The following is a 26,504-nucleotide window of genomic DNA, read 5'->3' as shown; positions in this document are numbered from 1 at the left end:
CCTGCCGAAAAGCAACAATAACAGCATGGGGGGCCACTCGCGGAATAGTGTTGCGAACCTGGCTGAAACGCTGTATGAATCGACGCAGCGTCTCCCCTTCCTGCTGTTGGACGGCGTGGAGGTCGCACTCCAGCCCGGGACGTGCGAACGTACCCTGAAAGTTGGCCACAAATTGGTGGCACAAGTCGTCCCAGGAGCTGATAGATCCCGGGGGTAAGTTCATAAGCCAGGAGCGGGCGGAACCCCTCAAGGCAACATGAAAATAATTTACCATCACCTTTTCGCTGCCTCCGGCCGCTTGGACGGCCGTCGTGTAGATCTGGAGGAACTCGACGGGGTCGATGGACCCGTCGTACTTCTCCGGCAGCTCGGGGCGGAACTTGGAAGGCCACCTCACCCGACGGAGCTCGGTGGTGAAGGCACGGCAACCGGTGCCGTACCCCGCAGCACGAGCGGGGGTTCTTGGTGGAGAGGAACGGCGAGCCGGGGATCCCCGGTGGTCGTGGACCGGGAGAGAGGAAGCTTGGTCCTCTGCCCCAACCCCCTGCCGGGTCTCCCGCTGGCGCTCGAGAGTGACCCGGGCATCCTCGTGGCCCCTTCGCTCGTCGAGACGCAAACGGAGGTCCCGGGCCTCGGATACGTCCTGGGGGATGGCGCTCCGCCTGGAGGCCCCTCCGCCCGTGCGGGTGTTGCCCGCTGAGGAGCCGACTCTGGCGGCGCCGCGCTGAAAAGTGGCGCGAGGGCTCTCGACCTGCACCTGGCGACGAGCGGTGCCGACCAAAGCGGCGATATCTTGCATCCACCGGCCTTCCGGAGTGTTTGGCGTGGCCCGAATGGGAGGGTGCCTGAGGAGGGCTTGCGCTGCAAGCAAGGCGCTCCCTGGGCTGGCCTCACTAAAAGCTAGCCTGCGCCGGGGCGGCGCTCGACGTGATCCAGAGGCGGACCTAGCGGCCGGGGCCCCGACCACCTGCTGGGGGTCGGAGAGCACGCCGGCAGCGGCGGCGCTGATGGGCCCAGCGCCCTGATCCCCTTGGGCGGGAAAAACCTCTTGGTCGTGGGGCGGCGTTCCGTTACTGGAAGTGGAGCCGGAACGCTGGAGACGGTGCCCACCGGCCATCTTTTCCTGTGGAGAAAAAAGGGAAACAAACAATCTAGGGATATTCCCCCCTACCTGGCGCGCCAGCTGTCGGAGAGTGAACTCCTGTCGCAGGGATCCCGAGAGACCCCTCTTTAGAGATTCGGCCGGGGGGATGATCCTAGAAAAGCTTGTACGGGAAAAAAGCGGGAACGGAAGTAAATGCGCTGGCTTGCGGGTACACCGGGTTTTTGAACAGGTTCGGGCCGCGCGGGGGCGTAACACCCTACTCCTGTATGAGTGTTATATCTATCCTTGAAGGGGATCCTTCAAGGATATATCTGGTTCTCCAAGGAGAGCTGTTTACAAAGAGCTGGAGGCTCTTATGTTCTAGCTAGCTGGTCTCTTGATCGTCTTGCGATCGGGGGCTGTTGTTTTCTTGTTCTTCGACTGACTCTCCTCTTCTTCTTCTTTTTTTTTTTGTTCGGTGTCCTCCATCCTTTCCTTTTATAGATGCGCCGACCTCGACATATCCTGAATGGGAAAGAGGGGACGCGAATGCCCAGGTGCCACGGAGAAAGGCGTAATCATTTCATTTTGGCGAAGTGACAGGGGCGGTGGAGGAAGGCGGCGTGCATTCGACCACCAGCCGCTGCGGAAGCTTCGGGGTGCTCTGAAAAGGGCCCACCGGACAGCCTCAGAGGTGCCCGGTGCGCCCACCCTGTCTTGTTCTCCTGCCAGGGCAGGGTGGCAGGCCGAGCGCTTCGATTCTGGCGACGTTATCCCGAGGCGCGCAGGCGAAAACGGGACGGGACCCGTGCATTTAATGGACCCACGCCCCCCTGCCATTGCATGGCAGGGTCTGACACTGGGGCGTGGGCAGCCGAGAATGTCAGGATGTCAGAATGTCAGGCCACGCGCGCCTATTAAATGCGGCATCGGGCCCTTGACTGGATGACACCCTGACGACGGGGCCCTTCGAGTCTTTGAACGAGCTTGCGCGAACCTTCGGGGGACCGAGTCCTCGGGGGCTGCCACGTGCAGCCCCGAGCACTCTCTCCCGAGCACTTCAGCGGGACCTTCGGGGCACCGAGTCCTCGGGGGCTGCCACGTGCAGCCCCGAGCACTCTCTCCCGAGCACTTCAGCGGGACCTTCGGGGCACCGAGTCCTCGGGGGCTGCCACGTGCAGCCCCGAGCACTCTCTCCCGAGCACTTCAGCGGGACCTTCGGGGCACCGAGTCCTCGGGGGCTGCCACGTGCAGCCCCGAGCACTCTCTCCCGAGCACTTCAGCGGGACCTTCGGGGCACCGAGTCCTCGGGGGCTGCCACGTGCAGCCCCGAGCACTCTCTCCCGAGCACTTCAGCGGGACCTTCGGGGCACCGAGTCCTCGGGGGCTGCCACGTGCAGCCCCGAGCACTCTCTCCCGAGCACTTCAGCGGGACCTTCGGGGCACCGAGTCCTCGGGGGCTGCCACGTGCAGCCCCGAGCACTCTCTCCCGAGCACTCTGTTTCTACCTATCTTGCAGGGTGGTGATATGTGGTGGACGGCCGGTCTGGCCTCGGGACTTAGGGACCCCTGGTTCTAAATACACCGACAAGCATCGTATGCTAGCATACGGAATACCGCAGTCACTTTTTGCAAGGAGGACAACCCCAGCTCGCCTGCAGCGTTCCTCCTCTGCTGGAACCATAGGTCATGCTCCTCAACTGCCTGCACAATCTTGAGGTAAAGGTCACGTTTCATCCCGAACCTGCACGAACACTGAGCATTAGCACCTCACACACCATCAGTACATAATACTTACACAAGAGAGCTTCTGTTTCCAAAATTACCTGCGACGGAAAATGTAGTCTGGGTACACCGCGGGATTGGAAAAGTAGTCGTTGTACAACCTATTATGGCCCTCCAGCCGATTCCGGTGGATACGCCGATGACCCAGCACTGAACCGCCCCAAGGCCCCCGCTGTGATGCCTCCTTGTCCGCATGCCAGGCGCTGAGAGTCGCTAAGACCAACTCATCTTCCTCATCGGAAGAATCATTGGAGAAATACAGGTCTCTCAAGTACTGATTCCAGGCTGAACGATGATCCATTTGACTGGCTTGCAAGTGAGAGTACCTCATCCTCATATATATAGTGACATGGTGAGCCTTGTGACGGAAGCCACCGCAGTTCCTTCCCCTGGAAGCCACTAGTCGTGAGGCTTCTACAGCAAGACTGGTGGCCTCCTTCATCTACAAGCTAAATTGCAGTGCAAACCACATCCGTTTCGTACGTTGCAAACAATCATTTATGATTGCGTAGTTGCATGTGGCGAAAAAAATTAGGTCTCAAAAATTTAATGCCATAAAATATATTTATTTCCAAATAAATGAAATTTAAACATACCACGAATTTTAACCATGCTATTCAATACCCGCTGCAACGGAAATATGTGAAAAAACGATACTGCTATGGCGGTTATGGCGGTTGGGCAAAAAACAATTTAATATGGGAGAGAGAAAATAGTAGATGAGATATAGAGTTTTGTTGGAGATGGATGGAATGAGAGATACTGTAATAGTGATATGGGTGCTGTAATAGTATTTTAGAGGATGAAAATTTGAGATTTCTATTGGAGATGGCCTAAGCAATTCAGCATCTTTGAGATTTACTTAGTTATAGAAAAAAATTGAGATATATATTTTTTAAAATAATACACTATTTCTTATATATTTTTTAAGAAATATATATATGTGTGATATTTTACATTCAGGGTGTAAAATAACCCCGGCCCAACACAGCCCACGCACCAGTGTGCCAAGCGCACACCCACCCCCACATGCGCCATATGGCGCGACACTAGCCACGCTGCTCGCCTCGCTTCGGTCCTGCGTCCGCACGTGGCGTGACACCAACCCAAGCCACATGGCCACCCAGTGTGCCGCTCGTCCTTTGCCGTCAGTAGCTATTATCTAATACTGTCCAATAGTATCCAGTAGCTGTTATCTAATAATTCTTCAATAATCCAGTAACTGTTATCCAGTAATTCTTCAGTAGTGTCCATTAGCTGTCATTTCTTCAGTAGTTATCCAGTAGTTGTCACCTAATAATTCTTAAAAAAAACTCTTCAATAATTGTCCAATAGTTGTCACCTAGTAATTATCCAGTGATTCTTCAGTATTTGTGAGTAGTTTTGTTCAGCAGTTATGTCAGTAGATGTTCAGTAGTTTCAAGTTATAGAAAAATTATTTAGTAATATCAGTAGTCGTTAATAGTTTAATATTCAATAGTTTTAATTTATAGTAAAACTACTCAGTAGTGTTATCAGTTGTGCCGATAGTATAAGTAGTTTGTTTAATAGTGTCAGTAGTTCTAAGTCATTTAATAGCTTCAGAAGCTGATGCGGACGATGGTAATGCATGGGTGCAGAGGCGGGGGTGACACGTGGTGGGTGCTGCGAGCGGGCGCAAGGGCAGGGGAGGGGGTAGTGGGCTGGCCTAGTTGGGTGTAGAATAGCACTATCATATATATATATATATATATATGTATGTATGTATGTATGTATGTATGTATATGTGTATATATGTATAATTTTACTGTGTAAACCAATTCATTCAAATATTAACTTGGTAGTTCATGTACATGTGGTAAACAGAACACTAAAATATGCAATTATATCTTTATATTTGGAGCTACTTCTGTATACATAGTAAATTAATTGAATATATGGTCACTTCACGTAATACATGACTCATATTTTCAGTAAATAGTTGAATAAAATCACACTAGATGGCAGCAAATATCTAATTTGGGCTATGAACATAAAAATCTATTTAACACCTTATGATCTCATTGCAGAAATAAATGAACCTCAACCTGAAGCCCCAACAGTATTTGAATAACTCAAATATATTGTCTTTATTTTTTACGGGATGACCTCCATCCAGATTTCAAGAATGAATATCTAATGGAAGATAATTCAGGTGCTCTTTGAAACTCACTCAAAAAAAAAAGCTATGATCAGCAAAAGTTTGTTATTTTGTCATAATCAATACGTGAATGGTCACTCATTTATTTTCAAAACTTTAAGTTTGCGGAAGATTATAACTCTGTTGCTCATAAAATATGCTCGAAGTTGTGTTTATATGATCAACTCGTCTCATACACGGATATGATTGAGGAGACTTTATCCACTTTCCTTTCGGCTAACAGGGTATTGCAACAATATTATCACACCTAGAAGAAATTCAAAATAAAATAAAAATGCAATAATAAACAAAAATTGCATGTATCTAACAAGATTAATGGCATTTTCAAGAAATAACCACAGTGACAACTCACAAGTTTGTCATAAAGTGTGGATGTACAAATCATCATATAAAAAATACCATACAACTAAATATTTAGTTGATCTATACCTCAAATCTTTGAAAAAAGAAAATAAGTTAACGAGAATAAGTTTGAAGCTCACTTCAATATACAAACCAAAAGTTAATGGCAAAATTTGCTTCAGAACACCCTTAACTGTGGCTTTTGCTACAGGACATGACTCTTTTTTTTTCTATTGGACACCCAATAAATATGATATTTGCCTGAAAACATCACAGACATTAAAGTAATCATTTATGGCTGAATAGGAGAGAGAAAGGTCAGAAATGCCCTTATGCCCATCAGTCCGATGCGAAAAAATAAAAAAATAGAAATCAGAAAAAATCAGGAAAATTAGGGGGGGGGGGGAAGGGGGAAATCAAAAAATAGAAAAAAAATTCAAAAATAATAAAAATTACGAAAAATAAAAATAGAAAAAATCTGGCATGAATTGTAATAATAGCTAAATTTAGACTTGGAATTTTTACTTTTTCGAAACAGAACACGCCTTATATTCTTAAATAGAGAGAATACTTTGTTTTCTTGCTTAGATGTATAGTATAGATGGACTAAAGTGAGTTGGTTAGTGACTTAGTGTGTCTATCACCTGCATTCCTCGTAACAATAATATATGGCACGGACAGCATTCGACACGTCATGGTTTCTACTTAGATTATACTCTCAAAAAGTTAAATCTAGTTTCTACTTAGGTTATCCATAAATAAATAAAACGGCACTCATGTTTTTCCGGTCCTCTACTTCGCACAGCTTCTTACTTAGTATTTTTTTTAAGCACATCCATCACTACCTAGACAGAAGTAGTATCCCTCGTCGATTTTAAGCCTTGGGATTTTAGTAGAAAGTTTGTAATCTTGGTGCAAAGATGCCAAATTTTTCCTAATTTTGATGATTTTTTTAATTTTTTTCTTTTTTCCTGATTTTTCTATTTTTAATTTTTCTGATTTTTTCTAATTTTTTCTTATTTTTTCTCTTCGTCTAGTGGGCATGAGGGCGTTTTTTTACCTTTCCTCTTGTTTCTCTCTCCTATTCCCAAAAATAATTATTTTAATACTTTAATATATATATATATATATTGAGTGTCTACAAGCAAAATAAAAAAAATCGTGTAAGGCAGTAAAAGCCACACTTAAAGGGTGTCCTATAGCCAATTTTGCCAAAATTAATATAGAAACAAGTTGTTCTCAACATGTTCCTCAAGAGCATAACAACATCATGATCCAGCAGAAATTAGTCAACTTCCTTAATAAAAATAACATACTTGTGAAATACAATTTTAAATACATGTTTGGAGGCCTCAATTAGTCTTCTAAATCTCCATAAATTGTTACCTGTCTATCTACATACTATTAAATATTATAATTTGATTGTTGTTGTTATGTCAAATTTTGTATCTCTAAAATATATTATTGATATATATTCTATATATGAGTCAACTTTGATTTACTCTAAATAGATTTTTACGAGAAATAATTAGATGAAGGAGAAAATATGTTTGGTGGACAATTGTACTACTAATACAAAATCAAAGGAGACCATATATTTCTAAACTATTAAAAAGAGAAAAGAACGTAAATACTAGAAGGTAATGCATTACTTTTATTTGATCTTCTTAATTTAGTTTTTTCTTAAAAAAAATTAAGTCATATTTTTTACCTATTATGTAGGTCATCGAAGTTGAATGGTATTTTTATAGTTACTTCTTTGTTATTTGTATTTTATTCGTAATTTTGACGTTATTTACCTTTATTGTGCTATTTGAATAAATGTATGCGTTCCTTCATTTTGGTAAGCATTTTTATAGTTACTTCTTTGTTATTTGTATATTACGTTAAATTTTTATTATCATATGTATGTGGAAGTGTACACTCGGGTAGTTCGTGCTCTAGCTTCGCCTATGGTGGTGGGTTCCCGCCCGTTTCCCGTCATCAGGTAGTAGGATACAAAACAAGATAAAAGTCAAAATCGCAGCCGTCCGTTGCTTGGTGCAGCTAGCGGCGGTCCAATCTCGCGCGAAGGCACGCGGTGTCCGGCAAAGGCGGAGACGGTGGCTGGGCAAAGCGCGCGGCCATGTTTAGTGCAGCGGTGACCAAAGGAGTCAACGAGGTGGCCGGAGGAGTCGTCGACGACGAGGTGAGCGACCGTCCAGCACGTAGCTTCGTTCGTCAAGGACGTCGTTGCTTGTCCTCGTCCTTGCCCTACGATAAACTAGCAAGTTTAAGAAGGGAAAGAGGTGAAGCGACCTTGTTGACGTTCGTTAATCGTGACGGCTCTTGAACCCCGCAGACCGAGTGCTTCTGGTAAACTAGCCACGGGCAAAACCTCGCATCAAAGAGAATCAGATTGATCAGAATGAGAATTTTTTTCAGCTGAAGAAATCAAGAATTACGGAAGAGAAGATCTTGTCTTTTTGTTTGATAGGTTAATCAAGCTCATAAATGCTTGTCTGTCGGGTATATGGATCTGGACTGAAACTCATTGACAGTTTTTAGTGTCGTACACGATTGAAAGCATGCCGGTTTGATAACAGTTACGTGCAAAACTCAATGAAAGAACTGATTCCGCGAGCGGTGAGAGCAAAGGCAAAATATATAAAGATTAAAGAGGAAGCTAGGATCTTGCTAGGACCACAATAGAGGAGATCGATGCCATGCTCTGAAGACCAGCAAAGAATTTTATGTCTACCCTACACATGGGCAAAAATGGATTGGATATATATAGTCATTTGCATCCTCGTTTTTAATGACTTGAATATAAAATCAGATAAGGAATGGACATGGATATCTTCTAAGCGAGAATTCTTGGATGAACATTGGATACGTAAGGAGTTAAACTTCATGTATGTGATAATAAATTATATGTTTCACGGATATGATCAGACATTTTATTGGCTTAGGATATTAGTCAAAACAGATTTTAAAGATGTATTCGGATGGATAAAAACTTGTATTATATTGTTTCGATGGATGATCTTATTATCTTACAACCGGTATTCTATTTTACTTGGCAATTTGATTTCTCATGTATAACATTTGCATGCAGCTTACATGCTTTACATGTACGAACACTTGCTCTCTATTGAAGCAAGCATCTTACATGCTTTCATATAGGAACACTTGCTCTCTATCAAAGCATGCATCCACTGTCACCAAAAGTGCAAAGAGTGACATTGACTCCATCATTGCAAGTTTATTTAAACACGACTGCAGCAACACACAACACCATGTGTTGTACTTGCGTATCCCCTTGGTTGAAATGAAGCCATTGATAAATGGAAAGGAAGTTGGCGGGGGCAATATGGTGGAAAAACAAAGGTAACAAGATGCAACTTCTTGCTTTCAGTTTATTTATGTAAATACTATATAGAATATTATTGAGTTCCATACTACATTTTAGTGCATTTTATTTTACGTTGCAAAAACGTAGATGAGACCCATCTTTCTTTTATATATATTATATTGAGGATGGAAAACACTTTGGTGCGATTTACGCTATTATACAGTCGTGGGAATAAGTGAAGGTAGAGCAAAAAAGACACTGGCATCACCTCACAACGAATATAAATTTTAAGTATAAATTCTTTTGGACCTTGGTGCGTATACACCACGCTAGGTGAACTTGGCTTCACACCTGGTCGTGGATTACGTTAACTCCACCCACAGAGTTTTAAACCCAATACAAAGTATGCACTACTCCTAAGTCCTAACTACGAAAATTATTCCTCTTTGTTCCTGTTTTGATTCAGTTGGACTCTGATTAGAACAGCTAGCGTTGACTACTCAATCAACAGCTACATGTGTCAAATGTACTGCAAGCAGAGTACCCATGCATGGGTCTGAACAAACATACCGCAACTTCGAAACTTGGAAAAGTAACATGCAGTATTAACTATATCTAGATTTCAAAATTAATTACATTAATAATTTGCATCTAATTAAGATAAAGATAATTTTAAAAACCATATGTATGCTAATGCTCCAGTCCTCCAAAATTAACACTAGCTAACATGCTACTTCTCAGTATCCCTCTATACCGTGAGAAAGCTCTCCAAAAAATATATATATCCTGTAAATAGCATATATAGGCAAACGTCAAAATCCTTCCACTGAAGATTCCATTTTTTTTTTATACCCCACAAAGGGACACACATACTCAACACACCGTTCTCACACAAGTCTCTTCTACACATGCTTGGATTTTATCGGAGCCACCAACGCCTCATAACGGTCACAAGCTTTTCCACTTAGCGCACCGCGTGTCTAACTAAAATTATAGTTTTAAAAGAACATAACTGATGAGCATGTGAAATTCATACCCCACCTTTTTATATAAGAAATATATAATCAATCTTCTAGCTTTCGAAGGGCCACAAACATAATATAATCGTAAAGTATATCCATAGAAGAAAATTTGTGATGGAAAGACCTTCAATTAACGAGCTAACAAAACTAACAGGCAACGCAACACGTGAGTACGTGACCAGTGCATTCCCCCTATTCCTCCTCTTGGAAATTTGATATCAGAAAATCCAACTTTCCAGCACTCCCTAATTTCACCTTTCAATTCAAAGTTTATCACTTTGAAATTTCTATTTCACACCTTCAACTCCCTCGGAACTCAAATAAAAAAAAGTTGAGCCCTTCAACTTAATTTCAGCTTTGTGGTTCTGGAATTTTCAGGTCGAATTTCGTTAAAAGAAGTTTAGAAAAATGTTCAACACAAGGCCTATTGTTGTTTTTTAGTCACCTGAACCCCAAAGAGAAAGACAGTCCCCTAGATAATTAGTTAGTTAATCACAGTTTCGTGTGCTTTGGGTTGCATGCTTGGAGCGCCAGCTTACGAATTTACTGGTGAACTCCTCAGCTTGGCGGATGTGAAAGCGCTCTGGGACGCGTGGGAGATCCACTGCCTGATCCTCATGAGCCTTTTCCTTCAAGTCTTCCTCTTCCTCACGGCGGGCATGCGGAGGCGCAGCGCGTCGCGCGTCCTGAGCACGGTCCTGTGGCTGGCCTACCTGTCGGCCGACTCGGTGGGCATCTTCGTGCTCGGCCACCTCGCGGTCCGCGCGAGCGAGGCGCGCCACCAGCTCATGTCCTTCTGGGCGCCGTTCGTGCTCGCCCACCTCGGCGGGCAGGACACCATCACCGCCTTCTCGAAGCAGGACAACGAGCTGTGGAAGCGCCACCTGCTGAGCTTGGTCACCCAGGTAGCGGTCGCCGGGTACGTCGTGGTCAAGGCGTCTTGGCCGGACCGCAGGCTCAGGGCTGCCATGGTGATCATGTTCCTCTCTGGGTCCATCAAGTACGCTGAGCGTACCATTTGCCTTTTCATGGCGAGCCCAGCGAAGCTCAGGTCGCACGCCCTGGGTCAATTGAGATCCAGGCTAAGTCAGCTGAAAGTCAGCAAAAAGAAAGATCGCTCCTCTTACGAGGTAGCCAGAAAAGACATAAGTGAAGAATTTGATATGCTGTCGAAAGATATGCTGTCGAAAGACATAATCGACGGAAGGGCCGATGATATCTTGTCGGATGCTCCCCTTAATGATTATTACAGAAATTTAGTTGCAGACGATCTACCAGGCATGCTGACGGATTTTCTGTCTAGAGTAGGCCGCTGTGCGGTCTATGAATATGTGGGCGCATGTCTGGTAAATGCCTACCAAAACCTCTACACCAAACAACCACTTCGAAAATACCTCTTCTCTTTATTTTGGGACTTGGTCCAAGATCCTTTTGATTGTTTTGGTTCTTTAGCTCCACTTTGTATAGCCACCTTCCTCCTGCTATTCATCCTCTTCCATTATGTTTCAACCCCGATAGCCCTTGTGCTCTTCTTGGCCGCCAAAAAGGGGGACAAACTCCATACTAGCAGAGCCGATATCACCGTGACCTACATATTGCTTGTTGGAGCAATAGTCCTCGATGTGTCCTCTATCATCATGGTCATTCTTTCCGAGGTGGAATCCAATCTTCCGGCCGGAATCTTGCGTGTAGCCAACTACATTCGGCCTGCATGGAGTAGAAAACAGTGGTCCGAAGAGCTAGCACAATACAGCATGATCAGGAGGAAGCCAACCATACGGCTATGGAAGCGCTTGGGTGATAAAGATCACACACCCATCAAGGAGTTCGTCCTCGACAATTTGTTGCGCTCCGGAATAAGTAAAGAATGGCACATTGCCAGCTCCCGTGGCCAGCTAGCGCTTCAGAAGCGGATTCAGATTCTGAATCAGGGTTCAGATTCTGCAAGGCCGGGAAAAGAAGTACTAGACAATAGCATCAGAGTAGATTTCCCAACAAGCGTGCTCATCTGGCACATTGCAACAGACATATGCTACTACTGTGGAGACAACGCCAGCACTGATTCTGATCAAATGAAGAAGGATAAGCAGGTGAGCAGAGAACTATCAAAGTATATCATGTACCTTGTCTTCAAGTGCGGTGTGATGCTTACTACCAATTCACAGTATGTACATGACAAAGCTCAGGGTGAAATTAGTAGAAGTTTGTCACATCAACAGGTTAATCTAGTTGAGAAGGATGCTGTCATTAAGGTTTTTGAAGACAACAAGAAAAAAGAAAAGCAAGATCACTCGACGGTTGAAATCCAGGGGAATGAAGAACCGGCCGACAACGAGAATGCTGCTCACAATCATGTGCAGAAGCTCGTGCAGAGCGCTGAAGCTCTTGATTCTCCAGTGCTACCCCGTGCATGTGAGGTGGCCCAGGAGCTCATTCGCATCAACGATGAAGCTGACCGTTGGCGCCTCATCGCCGGGATATGGTTGGAGATGCTCTACTACATTGCGCCTCGCTGCGGGGGTGATTTCCACTATGAGCATCTAAGCACCGGTGGGGAGTTCATCACCCATGTTCTCCTTCTCATGAAGATACTGGGCCCTTTCCTACCACCCCCTGCTGCTTGAGCTTCATAAGCCGTGCTATGTTGTCTAACCTTATAAGCAGGCAAGGCCATCCTCTGATTGTATATCTGTCATCAGCATACAAAACCTTTTTATGCGAAATTTTATCTGTGTGGTAATATGGTACCATCCTTTTGCGTTTTGCTCTGTCTTTGAATAGCCAATTCAGATAAAGATTTCATATGTTATGAACTGCACATGTGGTAGTGAGGTATCTTTCATTTCGAAGCATTCAGTGTAGAATTTCATTTTTCATGTCTAGCGATTTCGTGATGCATTGGATCCACCATGTCGTAACTCATGCTTGGTGCCTGGAGCTGTAATATATGGCACTTCAACTAGGAGATTTGGAGGTAGTTATTGAATCCAAGCTTCTCTGTCAATTTTTTTGTTTTTCCATTGTTAATCAATTTGATCCCGTTTGTCATGGTACATAGAAGAGCCGGATAGAATTATTGGGGCCGATCCATATAATAATTCCTAATAAATCTCAAAAATCTATATTGCGGAAAGATGGCTCATGTTGAGACCCACCCTTTATTAGTACCATATTACAAATAAAGGTGAAGGTGATGGGTTTTCCCCTATATAGATGTAAAGATTCCCATCTCTTTAGAAACTAGTACAACATAGACTGTTAATTGAGAGTGACTTTAAAATTAGGAACGCTCTCATTTAGTGAGTCTATATAAGAGTTAGGGTTTTACTTTTTTCTCTTTTTTTTTGCTGCCGATGTAGTTTACTCTATCCTAATGTCGGCGTGCACTGGTAACCAGGAGAAGTCTCTAAAACTCTCGTTTTTGAGATCTTGCATAGGGAGAGAAAGAATAAAGTTTTGAAAAGCGCTATGCATTAAAAACACAAAGAAGTAGTGGCGGCGTCCCGCGTCCATATGTGGTGTGGACTATTGAAGCAATAGGCATACAGGTGCAAGCAAAGCATTTTATTTCGGCGGGTAGCCTAATTCTTATCAGTCTTGCCTTTTGCTCTGGAGATTCACTACTACTCATTTCAGCCACTAAAGTTGACGAATCCCATGCCGAGCCTGTTTAGACACGTAATGGATAATTCATAATTGAACACTTTCCCTTTTTTACGAGACATTCATTAAGTTCATGTGTAAATACTCCTTCTAGATTCTAGATAAATAAAACAAATGGGTTGTTTAGGGAAGTTCAAAGAGTAAAATGCAAAGTAGGTCTCTAAAATTGCAAACGTGTCACCTATATTTTTTTTCTTTTTTTCTTCTTTTTAGAATAGGAGGCTACAAAGGGGCTTCCCGGTGCCCGCGCTAAGAACCCAGGTCGCTAGCTTAAGAGGGAGCCCAAGGAAACATGTGTCACCTATATATGTCTCTAAACTTTAGAATTGTACATTTCAGCTCATAGACTTGTATAAGTGGGCCAACAAAGGTCCAACTCTTACTTGAGAATTGTACATTTACTCGTTTAGAGACCTAGGTGACACATCCATGCAAGTTTAGTACCTAACGTTCACTTTACTTGGTGGCATGTGACCTTGGATTTTTGTGGTCCTTGAATCTGCACATACCTTCAGAGTGTTGGTTTTGTTGATCCTCTTTTGAATAGCAATGCTTACACTGTGTATTGTTGAATAATGCTTATTAATATCTTACTGTTTGGTAGGGTCACAATTTCAGCGATCTAAAGTTAAACCACATCTCATATGAATGGGAAGTTTCTACTGAAGCAACATTGAGAGTAAGTAATAATATTTCATGAATTGCTGTCAATTTTGATCTTCCTACAAGTAAAGTTGAGTTTAAGGAATTGAGAATTTATCACAAACCAGGCCTTATCACAAAACCAGGCCTCATATCATCTTTGAAAAGTATACATTATAGTATTTATACATTTTATAATAATTGCATAGTGGAACTTATACATTCTTAATAGCCTTTTTGCAATGTTTTCATATTGTAATATTAAGTTATGTTATATCATCAAGCTAAAGTAATTATGTTAGATTGACCGCTACTGCATAGTGCACTATCATGTTTGACTCCGTGTTCTGTATCCAATGTTCATCCAAGACCGTTCATTATTTATCTGGTATCATTTATATTCAAGTCCTTGAAAATGTGGATGCAAGTAATCCTGTATCCAATCCATTGTGAGTAGACCAACAAGGACGATTATCGTCCCTTTGCTTGTCTTCAGAGTTTGGCATCCATCTCCTCTACTCTGATCCTAGATCTCAGTATTCTTTGCCTTTGCTGTCACCGCTTACCTAGGACTTAGTTCTTTCTCTGAGTTTGCACGTAACTGTTATGAATCGTTGGTTTTAGACGATTGCAGTGTAGGAAAACTGTAAGAATCACTGTTCCTAAGATACATACGTAGGCTATGATTGCCGATACAATTTTACAATTTCTCTCAGTAAGTTAATTTCATTTATTTAGAAGAATTTCAAGATGACAGCTCCGGTGTTGTTGATTATATACTTGAAGGCGGCGTGTGTTGGTGGGCAACACGAGCGCCTTATGGGCGGAATTGTCATGACCTCAAGATACTAGTTGGGTGCGGGTTAAGGAGAGACGCTCATCTCCAATTGGACGGTGATGGAACATTCAAGTTTTGGAAGTTAGAAGCTTCTGTTAATTTCAGTTGCGTGTTAGTTGTCAGACAGTTACAGTACCTAATTTTACTTTTACCGCGTTGTAATTCAGACTAAGTAACTAGCTTGGGATATTTCCGGGGGAGAGGTAGACAAGGAGAATCATCCAACCATTTTGCTTGTAATAGAACCACAGAAACCATGGATGGCGAATGAATTCTTCGCTGGGTTCTTCCTCCCTTCCTCTGTTCCTCGTCTGATTTTCTCTATTCTTCGTTGGGTCCTTTCTCCAGTGATGCGTGATCCTCTTTTGGTTCAGCTCGAGTTCGATCGGGTTTGACAAATTGGTACCAGAGCCTTGCGATTCTCGGACCTTAGCAACGATTCGGATCATCGGTGAGGGTTGTCCAACAATTGTTTGGGCGTAAAATTCCGGGAACCGAGTTCGATTCGCTTGCGGTGAAGAAGGAGGTGAGTTGGATTCAGACTTGGGTTGCCTGGTTCTTCCGGGTAGTAAAATCCCTCGGTCGATCTCCAGCTCCAGTGGCGGTAGATTCGTGGTGCAGATCTGAGTTGGGGAGGAACAATCCGAACCGCATCTGCTCCATACTGACAACATGACGCGTACCACCAAGACGGCGGCAGAAGCATCTGCAGCTTCGGCAGCAGCGGGTGGGGCTTCATCATCTACAGTGATTGTTAATCCTGAGGATTTGGCGATGCTGGATGGCTCTAGCATCGGCTTCGTGGAAACCATGCATGATGAGGTACTCGATTTGAAATCCCGGCTTGGAAATGTTGAGCTCCATCTCTCAGATATGCGTGAAATGATCCACAATATCCAAACAGCTATGTTAGATAGGCCACACGGTTCTAAGGATGATGTTGATCAAGTGGGGGTTAGAGATTCTGAACTTGAGGAAGTCGTTGAGGTTCTGACCAAGGATAAGGGGGTGAAGAACACTGGCAACAGCAGTCAGACCTTGCCTGAATCTGTTGCTAACTCACACCACCCACCCCAAGGCTATGTATATACTGAAATTCCACTTAAATCTGCTCCACTTGTCACAGACCATGAGTTTGAGCATGACAGGACCACTCAATTGCATCATCCACAAATGAATCGTCCAAGCCACACTTCATATATACCTCCTCATGCTAGAGGCCTTGAATTTCAGAAACATGGTCAGGGTTACCAAACTGACAAGTATAGTCAGAAACTCAATGACAACATTTTCAGTCTTTCTATCTCTAGGCCAAAGATTGACTTTCCTTCTTTCAATGGTGATAACCCGGTGGGGTGGACTAGACAGTGTGAGAGGTATTTTGATTTAGCATCTGTTCCTCAGGAATTGTGGGTGTCACTTGCAACATTACACTGTTCTGGAAGGGTTGAGCACTGGTGGCATAGTTTGAGGATGTTAGCAAAACACATGAGATGGGTTCAGTTCTGCTCACTTGTTTGCAATCGTTTTTCTGAACATAGTATGTTCGATATAGTAGAGGTGTTTCATTCACTCTCACAAGAAACAAGTGTATCTGCCTATATAGATAAATTTGAAGAGTTGATGGCAGTGATGCAGAGGCAACATCCTGGACTTCAAGAGGATTATTACATTAGATGCTTTATTAAAGGGCTTAAAGATCAGATTAAACATTACCTAAAGCCTCACAAGCCACATAGTATGATTGATGCTTATGGAATTGCAAGAGATTTGGAAAGAGCTGTTCTGAGTAGGAAATCTGGTTTTGTGGGTACTCACTCTAGTAGCAAACCCTCATTCACTCCCTCACTGAGCCAGAGAAATATTGTACCAGCAGCTAAATCGAAAGTGATCCAAAAAGCTGAAAAGCTTCCAGCTATCAATACTAGGCCTAAGGAGCCAGGAACATGCTGAAAATGTTCTGCCCCTTGGACACCAAAACATAAACTGAAATGCAAGTTTTACCAATCCTCTACTCATGCTATAATTATGGGGCCAGATGAAATTCAACAACAGGTGGCTGAATTGGAAAATGACCAAGCCTATGATCAGGAATTGCAGCAGCAAACCAATCCTGAATTGATGCAAATCTCCAAGCATGCAGTGTCTGGTGCAAAAACTGTAGCCACGTTCTGTCTACCATTGACTGTGAGGGGCAAAAGAGCCATTGCATTGGTGGATAGTGGGAGTACTCACAGCTTCATGGATGTAACTTTTGCAAGTAAGTCTGGATGTCAAATTCAGCATACAGAATTACAAGCAGTCACTGTTGCTGGTGGGGGTGAATTACATTCTGGAGGGCACATTCCTCATTGCTTCTATCTGATCTACAAGTAGAAATTTTCTAGCTCCTTCCAATTGCTTCAGCTTAATAGCTATGATATCATTTTATGATGTGATTGGATATACAGTCATAGCCCTATTGGTATTGATATCAAAGAAAGACTTCTAACAATTACTAAGGAAGGAAGCAAAAAGGTGTGTTTCACTGATTGTTATAAAGATGGGTGTGGCAGTGAACTACCAGCTCAAAAATTTGGCAAGCTGTTGTGCAAGGGAGTCGTGGGATATGTGTTCCATATCAAGATGGACAATGCCAGTAATACAGTAGAAGGCATACAAAAAAGGGAACTGGATGAGATCCTGGAAAAATTCAGCAAAGTGTTTGCTGAACCTAAGGGGTTACCTCCTGATAGGAAATGTGTTCATTCAATCCCTTTGAAATCTGGTAGTCAACCACCAAGCTTGAGACCATACAGGATGCCTCACCATCAAAAGGATGAGGTAGAGAAACAAGTGAAACAGATGATAGAACAAGGAATTATTAGACCTAGTGAGAGCCCATATTCTTCTCCCTCTATTTTGGCTAGAAAAAAGATGGATCATGGAGGTTTTGTGTTGACTACAGGTAGCTAAATGACCTGACAATAAAGAACAGATTCCCTATACCTGTCATAGATGATCTATTTGATGAATTGCATGGGGCCAAATACTTTTCAAAACTAGATCTCAGATCAGGGTTTCATCAGATTCCTATGAAGGAAGAGGACATCCATAAAACAGCATTTAGAACACACTTTGGACATTTCGAGTTTTTGGTAATGCCATTTGGGCTTACAAATGCTCCAGCCACTTTCCAGGCCATGATGAACACTGTCTTTGCTGACCTACTCAGGAAGTTTGTACTCATCTTCTTTGACGACATCTTGGTGTATAGTCAAAATTGGGAGGAACACAAGAAGCATCTGAATATTGTGCTTCAAGTACTGATGGAAAATAGGCTGTCAGCAAAGAAGAGCAAGTGTGTTTTCGGGGTGCAACAAATTGAGTACTTGGGTCATGTAATTCATGGGGGAGGACTTTCTACAGATCAAACAAAAATAGAAGCTGTTGAAAAGTGGCCAATTCCAAAGAACGTGACTGAACTCAGAGGGTTCCTTGGTTTGGCTGGGTACTACAGGAGATTTGTCAAGGGTTTTGGAGAAATATGTAGGCCAATGCACGACATGTTAAAAAAGAATTCCTTCCAGTGGAGTGCTGAACAAACACAAGCTTTTGAGGAGGTGAAAAGAAGGCTAGTTACTGCTCCAGTTCTTGCCTTGCCAAATTTTAACATACCATTTATTTTGGAGACTGATGCTAGTGGGAGTGGTATTGGGGCAGTGCTGATGCAAGAGGGCCGACCAATTGCATACTTCAGTAGAGCTCTGGGCCCAAGATCAGCTGCCATGTCTACTTATGATAAGGAGACCCTAGCTATCTTGGAGTCAGTTAAAAGGTGGAAGCATTATCTCCTGGGATCAAGGCTCATAATCAGAACTGATCAAAGGAGTCTTAAATTCATCACCGAGCAGAAAAAGTTCTAAGGGAATCCAGCACAAATTGATGTTAAAACTTTTGCAATTGGACTATTCCATTGAGTACAAGAAAGGTAAGGAGAATAAAGCTGCTGATGCTTTATCTCAAATTGACCACCAGTGCATGGCTATCACTGTGATTCAGCCTTTGTGGATTCAGGAAGTGACTAACAGCTATACTAATGATACCCACTGCCAGCAACTTCTGGCACAACTTGCTTTAGCACCTGATGTTGAATCTGGATATACTCTCAATTCTGGAGTCATTCGATATAAGGGCAGGATTCATATTGGCAAAGATGCTGCTGTACAAGGTAATATTATCAAGGCATTACACACATCTGCAATTGGAGGACACTCTGGTATTGCAGCCACTTACCAAAGGGTAAAAAGAATCTTTCATTGGGTTGGGCTCAAAAAGTCAGTTGAGGAATACGTTACAACATGCCCTATATGTCAAAGAGCCAAAAGTGAGCATTGTCACTACCCCGGGCTGCTTGAGCCACTACAGCTGCCTGACATGGCTTGGACACACATTACCATGGACTTCATCGAAGGGTTACCTAAATCTAGTGGCAAGGATGTGATTTTGGTTGTGGTGGATAGGTTTACAAAATATTCACACTTCATTCCATTGACACATCCATTCACAGCTCTCACTGTTGCTCAGCTATTTATAGATAACATTTTCAGACTCCATGGCATGCCCACTTGTATTGTGTCTGACAGGGATAGAATTTTCTTGAGTGATTTATGGCAATCAATGTTCAAGGCTTTTAATATATCATTGAGATTCAGCTCTGCATATCATCCCCAGAGTGATGGACAAACGGAAAGGGTGAATCAATGCTTGGAGAGCTATTTGAGATGCATGACCTTTACTGAGCCTAGAAGATGGTGTAGCTGGTTGCCATTGTCAGAATGGTGGTACAACACTAATTACCACACATCTCTGAAGTGCACTCCATTTCAAGCACTCTATGGTTACCCTCCTCTCATCAGTGAAGTTGTAATCCCAGGTCCTGAAGCTCCTACAAGGGATTTCTTGGCTGAAAAACAACACTTGATTCAACAGCTCAAAGACAACTTGGCACAAGCTCAAGCTAGAATGAAGAAGTATGCTGATTTGAGGCGTACTGAAAGGGAATTTAATGTTGGCGATATGGTTTATCTCAAGATGCAACCCTATAGACAGACAGCATTTGGCTTGCGAGGTTCGCTGAAATTGGCAACTAAATACTATGGTCCATTCTTAGTCTTGCAAAGAATTGGTAAAGTGGCTTATAAGCTCCAACTTTCTTCAACTGCACAAATTCATCCTGTTTTCCATGTCAGCCAGCTTAAAAGGCATTTAGGAGCACGGGCTGTTCCTAGTGAGGATTTACCACTTGTAGATGCTCATGGGCGTATTAAGATTGCACCAGTTGTTGTCCTGGACACAAGAGCCATTCCAAGGAATGAAGAACCTGTCACGCAATGGTTGATTCAGTGGGAAAATATGCCTCCTAAAGATGCTACTTGGGAGGACAAAACATTCATCAAGACTTCCTTCCCAGCATTCTATTGGCGCACAATCAAGACATGGTGGCCGGACGTCCAAATTCCAGACCATGCTACTGAAGCTTGAGGACAAGCTGTTTCTTCAGAGGGATGCATTGTCATGACCTCAAGATACTAGTTGGGCGCGGGTTAAGGAGAGACGCTCATCTCCAATTGGACGGTGATGGAACATTCAAGTTTTGGAAGTTAGAAACTTCTGTTAATTTCAGTTGCGTGTTAGTTGTCAGACAGTTACAGTACTTAATTTTACTTTTACCGCGTGCTTGGGATATTTCCGGGGGAGAGGTAGACAAGGAGAATCATCCAACCATTTTGCTTGTAACAGAATCACAGAAACCATGGATGGGGAATGAATTCTTCGCTAGGTTCTTCCTCCCTTCCTTTGTTCCTCGCCTGATTTTCTCTGTTCTTCGTTGGGTCCTTTCTCCAGTGATGTGTGATCCTCTTTTGGTTCAGCTCGAGTTCGATCGGGTTTGACAGGAATGGAGTCATGGTAGGGGCGCCGGCGGGGAGGGGATGGATACGGCAAGGAAAACGAGCCCTGGGCTCGCTCCATTCTCGCGATGGAACGCGACGAACCACCCAGGACCTCCTGTAGCAAAGGTAGAGGGTTTGCAGGATCTCGGAGAGGATGGAGAGTACCGCGCCCGGTCCAGATGGAAGGAGCTGTCGCCAGTGCACGTGGCAATGCATTTCTGATCCCGAAAATGACAAAAATGCCCCTCTCGGTCTTCTTTTCCGTTCCCGTTCCCCTAACGGCCGCCGGCCGAACACGCCTGCAGCGAATCGAAGCACACCGCCACCGGCCTCGAAGGAGTTCTTCTGCTGCCGTCGTCCTCCTCCTCCTCCTCGCCGCCTCTGCTCGTTCGATTCTTCTTCTGCTGGTAAAGACGCCGTAGCGTGCTCGGATGGGTTGTTATGAGTCCGATTCTGGTTCTGCGGTATCTTTTTTTTTTCTTTCCCAAATCAAGTCCAGATCTTTCTTTCTTGGGTGTATACTCCAACCCATCGCCCTAGTTTGGTGCGAATTTGCTTACTGACAGGAAAGAGCAGTTTATTTTTCGAAAAGCTCTAGGGTTTAACTGTTGGGGAGATAGCTTTGTCAAGAACATGCCAACTTGTTCTTGATCCTTCTTGGTTCTTGAGCGCTTCCTTGTTCTGCTTGTTCAAATTAGGTTGATATCATTACGATCCGCTGGGGAACCTGGCAGGATGAAATCTTGCTGACCCGCTGGTTGGACTTTACGTCCCCAATGCCCTGTCTGAATGATTAATTGTTATATGCAAAGCCATTTCGTGTGAAAATGTTAGATGCAGGATCGTATTTAATGTTCTGTAAGTAGATATGGTGTTACGATGGGCCAGTATGATGATATGTAACTACACATGCGTAAACCTGCAATCTGCTTACTGACTAATGAAAGAAAGTAAATATTGTGCTTATCTTTTACTTTTTATCTGTATGGTAATACCATCCTTTTGCATTTTGCTTTGTCTTTGAATAGCCAGTCCAGATAAAAGAATTTGTGTGTTATGAACTATGCAATGTGTACTAAGGTGTATTCCATTTCGAAGCATTCAATGTGGCATTTCATTTTCCATGTGTAGCAATTTTGTGATGTATTGTGCTTTGTAGGCATTGAATTGCATCCACTATGTCGCAACTCAGCACATGCTCGTTGCCAGGAGCTGCAATCTATGGCACTTCAACTAGGAGATTTGGAGGTAATTATTGGAGTCAAGCTTCTGTGCCATTTTTTTTGTTTTGTTTGTTCATTGTTAATCAGGTTGTTCCCATTTGTCAATTATTGGATTTGAAGTATAATTGGAAATAATTGGTCAACTGAACCACAGATGGCCAGACTACCACGGATTTGTTGGCAGGGTAATAACATCTAGATCATAACAGACCATGAGATCGATGGACCTTTTGCGATAGTCTAGCCATTATGTCCTTCCAAGGCTGTCTTGAAACTATTCTATGTCTCGAAATATTTCTGCTTGTCTCCAGTACTCATTGTTAGTATAGGTAATATTGGTATTTTCTCTTTGTGATATATTAATTGTTCACCACATCTGAAAAAGCTCCATAGTCTGCTAATTTGTAACATTGCATTTCTCTTAATTTCATATTAGTTTATTAACTTATTCTCAACTTTGCTTCCCTAATAATGCATTAAAAACACAAGAAAAGTAGTCTTGTTTTTTGCTCTGGAGACTCACCACTACTCAACCTCAGCCACGAAAACTGATGAATCCCATGCATAGTCTGTTTAGACACGTTATGGATTATTCATAATTGGACACTTTCCCTTTTTATGGGATGTTCTTAAAGTTCGTGTGTAAATACTCCTACTAGAATCTAGATAAATAGCACAAATAGGTTGTTTAGGGAAGTTGGTACAAGTACAACTATTTGGTTTTGAGGAGTAGAATGCAAAGTAGGTCCCTAAAATGGCACGCGTGTCACCTATGTCTCTAAACTTGAGAATGTACATTAAGTCCACGGACTTGTATAAGTGGGCCAACAAAGGTCCAACTCTTACTTGAGTATTGTACACTTTACTCGGTTTAGGGACCTAGGTGACACATCCGTGCAAGTTTAGTACCTAACGTTCACTTTACTTGGTGACATGTGACCTTGGAATTTTGTGGTCCTTGAATCTGCACATACCTTTGGAGTCGTGGTCTTCTTGATCCTCTTTTGCATAGCAGTGTTTACACTATGTATTGTTGAATAATGCTTATTAATATCTAACTGTTTGGTAGGATCACAACTTCAGCAATCTAAAATGAATCGCATCTCATTTGAACGGGAAGTTTCTGCTAAAGCAACACTGAGAGTAAGGATATGCCATGAATTTCTGTCTATTTTGATCTTCCTACATGTAAAGTTGAGCTTAAGGAATTGAAAATTTACCACAAAACCAGGCCTCGTCATCTTATCACAAAACCAGGCCTCATATCATCTTTGCAAACTATACATTGTAGTATTTAACATTTTGATAATATATTGCATAATGGACCTCGTTCTATTGTTTATGTCAACCTTGAAAGGAGTGTCTAGTGTGGGAAAATGTGCATGTTCAAAATGGCTTAGTTGAAAGTTGAACTGATCATGGATTTGTCATATTGAATGGTAGCTTATTTTGCTATTGTGAATAGCTTTTGACGAGTTACAGTTCTTCGATGTGCATAATTTTTTTAGATAGATAAAATTCTTAATTCTAAGGCATCAACTCTGTGATAGTTACATCATAAATCTGAACTTGCACTATATCTTGTGAGTTACTCATATTGCTTACCTTCAGTTTATGAAATTCGCAACTGAAATGGAAAAGGCTAGCTTGCTTATTCTGCTTATCATCTACTTCACTGTCAGATTCTAACCACTTCTCTGACGACTCTATTTATTACAGAGTGTTAGATGCAACGCTACTCAAACCCAAAGCGTTCAGAAGAAATCTTCAAGTGCAACTGTTCAACGTGATAAGAAAGGTTAAAATTTGGAATTCTCATACAATTCGATTATAGTCCTTGGAGCAGGCAACTGAACTTGCTAAAAAAATAGGCAGCTGACTACATTTGCTTAATTTCATTTGTGTGGTCTGTATGATTGTTTCAGGGCAAGTCCAACGGCCAAAGCTGGATGATGGAAGTGGTGGGTTCCCTCCTTTCCGCTTCGGCAAAGGCGGCGGTGGCGGTGGAGGTGGCGGGGGCGGCAGCAACTACTTTGGTGGATTCCTTCTCTTCACCTGCGTGTTGCTCCTAGACTACCTGAAGGAGTTCGAGAAATACATGCTTACTCGGAGGCACCGATCTGGAGACGATGCTGATAACGGGCTGCTACCGCAATGATCCCCAGTCTCATCAGCACTAGCTACTAGCGTCTGATCTGAAAAAAAAAAAAATCTTCAGGGCTGCATTTTGGAACATTCGAATCCCTTGCTTGTTAAATGTTCTCGTTCTAATGACCTTCCGAAAAAACATAGCTTCACTGAGACGAAGCTCGAATTACAGACTGTGCTGCATCCGAGATGCTGAAATTTCTCACGATGAGGCTGCTGTACTGGAATTATAGAGGGGAAATTCCTTATTTGCTACCAATCACTTTCCCCTTTATGCCACTCCAGAAGTTTCTTATCATGGGTTTCAATTTTTTTTTTCCTTCTTTACGTGTTGGGCAGTCCTACCATCGAAATTCACTGTTCATGAACAGTGGTATGGTCTTCGGTTTTTTACGTTTTGTAATCTATGTGCAACATATTTTAATTGAATTTATCTAAAAAAATTGTGTAATTTAAACTAAAATTATAAAAAAAAACTACTTTTATAACCTAACAATTGTTAGAATCTTAAATAAAATTTTAAAAATGTTATTAATATTCTTCTTATGTGATAGATTAATTTCTAAAATTATTTTTAGCACTATGTTATACAATAAAAAATGTATTTATTTGTAATTGTCTATTTATATGTATTTTTATTATTGCATATAAATAAAGCATTACAAAGTAAATTATTTTGTTACCATATAATCTAGGGTTAAAATAATTTTAGAAATTAAATTATTACATAAGAAGAATATTAGTAATTTTTTTCAGAATTTTAGGATTTTATTTGAGGTCCTAACAATTGTTAGAAGTTATAAAAGTAGTTTTTTTTTTAGAATTTTAGTTTAAATTCTACACATGATTTTTTGGTGAATTCAATTAAAATAGGTGGCACATGGATTATAGAACATATAAAAAAAGGTCTAGGATTTTTTAAAAAATATACAATCACTGATTTTTTTAAAAACAAAAGATCAATGTGCCCATGAACAGTAAATTTTGATGGCAGAGCTGACTCAAACGTAATAGAGTGGCATGGAAGGAACGTAAATAAGGAAGTTCGTTCTTTAAAGTGGCATAGAGGGAAGAGTGAAATTTTTGAATGGCAAATAAGGAATTTCCCTAATTATAAATGTAGTTGTGATGTAGTGTGCCCATTTCAGATTGTTCATGCCATTGCAGGTGCGAAATGCTTTCATGGACAATCGGTTAACTAGCGATTCCAACTCCATTCCGGTACCCTTTTATCGCTTTATTTTCGGTGACTCTGTTTGACATATGTTAACGTAATGTTGCAAATGCCGATAACGGAATTGTAAATGTTTTAGCAAGTGCTGTACCACTGCAGGTTTGTTTCAGGGAAGTTCTCGGACGAGCTAACCACCGAGTCTGAAAGCCTACCGTGTGTGGGGCGTGCGCTGTTGCCGTCGCGATGTGTTTGTGAACGCGTGACCTGAACCCACAATGACCAGACCGGACGACCCAAGTCAGTCTGCAATTTGGTTTTCATTTTAAGATGCAATTTCACGATAACTTTTTAGCAGTATGAATTCGCTTGACTTGACCAGCGAGGTCTCGTCTTGCTCTTTCCACTGCATTTTCTGTCCCGTGATATTCCTGGGCCTTTCTATCAGACGAACGTGACTCTCGAGTATGAGAAAGTAATATTGTCAGTGCTAACATTGTCAGTAACAGTAACAATGCCGTTTTCTCTTTTTTTAAAAAAAAGGTAACAATTGTTGGGATCTGAGGGGATTTTTCCTTTAAAATTCAAATTTAAAGATTAAGTTAATTCCATAAAAAAGGGAAAAAAGGGAGAAGGAGATCTTAGACTAGTGGGCCGCTTCGAGCCCTATATGCCGAGCAGCCCACTTGGCCCAGCCGCCTCCTTGACCTCTTGAGCGACGCTTCAGGAGGGGGGCCGCCACACTCGCGAGACCTGGCGTCTCCACCCTAACCGGCGACCGTTCGTCCTCGCGGCGAAATCGGATGAGGGGGGGCGGCATGCGCTCGCTCGTGGCTTAGGTGGAAAAAGCCAGGGAGGTTCCTCTCCTCTAGATCTATTCTCTTCGAGTTCTCCATCTTCTCCTCGGGCTCTCACCTCTCCACCCTCCTCTCCGGCTCTTCACCTGTCCTGGGTCTGCGCCCCGTCGGCTCCGGTGAGGGTGCTCGCGACTATAGGGATCAGTGATGTCCTAAGAGGTTGCCAAATGAAAGAACCGAATTGTCTACAACTTGTTAATTCTTTGTTGCAGAGTTCAGGTATGCCGAATGTATGGTGGGGCGAGGCAGTTCTCACAGTATGCTATGTCCTCAATAGGGTACC

General features: G+C 42.8%; 2 protein-coding genes across 2 annotated transcripts; both read left to right on the top strand.

Moving 5' to 3' along the window:
* Positions 1 to 8,600: 8,600 nt before the first annotated feature.
* On the top strand, positions 8,601 to 12,441 carry LOC133922292 (uncharacterized). Its single transcript, XM_062367558.1, has 2 exons — positions 8,601 to 8,759; positions 10,309 to 12,441. Exons 1-2 carry the CDS (start codon positions 8,701 to 8,703, stop codon positions 12,368 to 12,370), a joined length of 2,121 nt encoding a protein of 706 aa, XP_062223542.1. The 5' UTR covers positions 8,601 to 8,700; the 3' UTR covers positions 12,371 to 12,441.
* Positions 12,442 to 21,058: 8,617 nt separating this feature from the next.
* LOC133922294 (protein FERTILITY RESTORER RF2, mitochondrial-like) lies at positions 21,059 to 24,520 on the top strand. Its single transcript, XM_062367559.1, has 5 exons — positions 21,059 to 21,229; positions 21,982 to 22,070; positions 23,115 to 23,188; positions 23,765 to 23,843; positions 23,971 to 24,520. The coding sequence occupies exons 2-5, from the start codon at positions 22,001 to 22,003 to the stop codon at positions 24,201 to 24,203; spliced, it is 456 nt and encodes a 151-aa protein (XP_062223543.1). The 5' UTR covers positions 21,059 to 21,229; positions 21,982 to 22,000; the 3' UTR covers positions 24,204 to 24,520.
* Positions 24,521 to 26,504: the final 1,984 nt, after the last annotated feature.

Source organism: Phragmites australis, chromosome 6 (genome assembly GCF_958298935.1).
Source record: "Phragmites australis chromosome 6, lpPhrAust1.1, whole genome shotgun sequence".
In the NCBI taxonomy this organism is placed as follows: Eukaryota; Viridiplantae; Streptophyta; class Magnoliopsida; order Poales; family Poaceae; genus Phragmites; species Phragmites australis.
The sequence above is the reverse complement of the archived record's forward strand: the minus strand, read 5'-3'. Positions and strand labels throughout refer to the sequence as shown.

Coding starts and splice junctions, on each gene's coding strand:
- LOC133922292 (XM_062367558.1), top strand. CDS start 8,701: ATGAAGCCATTGATAAATGGAAAGGAAGTTGGCGGGGGCAATATGGTG. Junction 8,760..10,308: donor AATATGGTGGAAAAACAAAG/GTAACAAGATGC, acceptor TGAACTCCTCAG/CTTGGCGGATGTGAAAGCGC.
- LOC133922294 (XM_062367559.1), top strand. CDS start 22,001: ATGTCGCAACTCAGCACATGCTCGTTGCCAGGAGCTGCAATCTATGGC. Junction 23,189..23,764: donor CTGCTAAAGCAACACTGAGA/GTAAGGATATGC, acceptor TATTTATTACAG/AGTGTTAGATGCAACGCTAC. Junction 23,844..23,970: donor TGTTCAACGTGATAAGAAAG/GTTAAAATTTGG, acceptor TGATTGTTTCAG/GGCAAGTCCAACGGCCAAAG.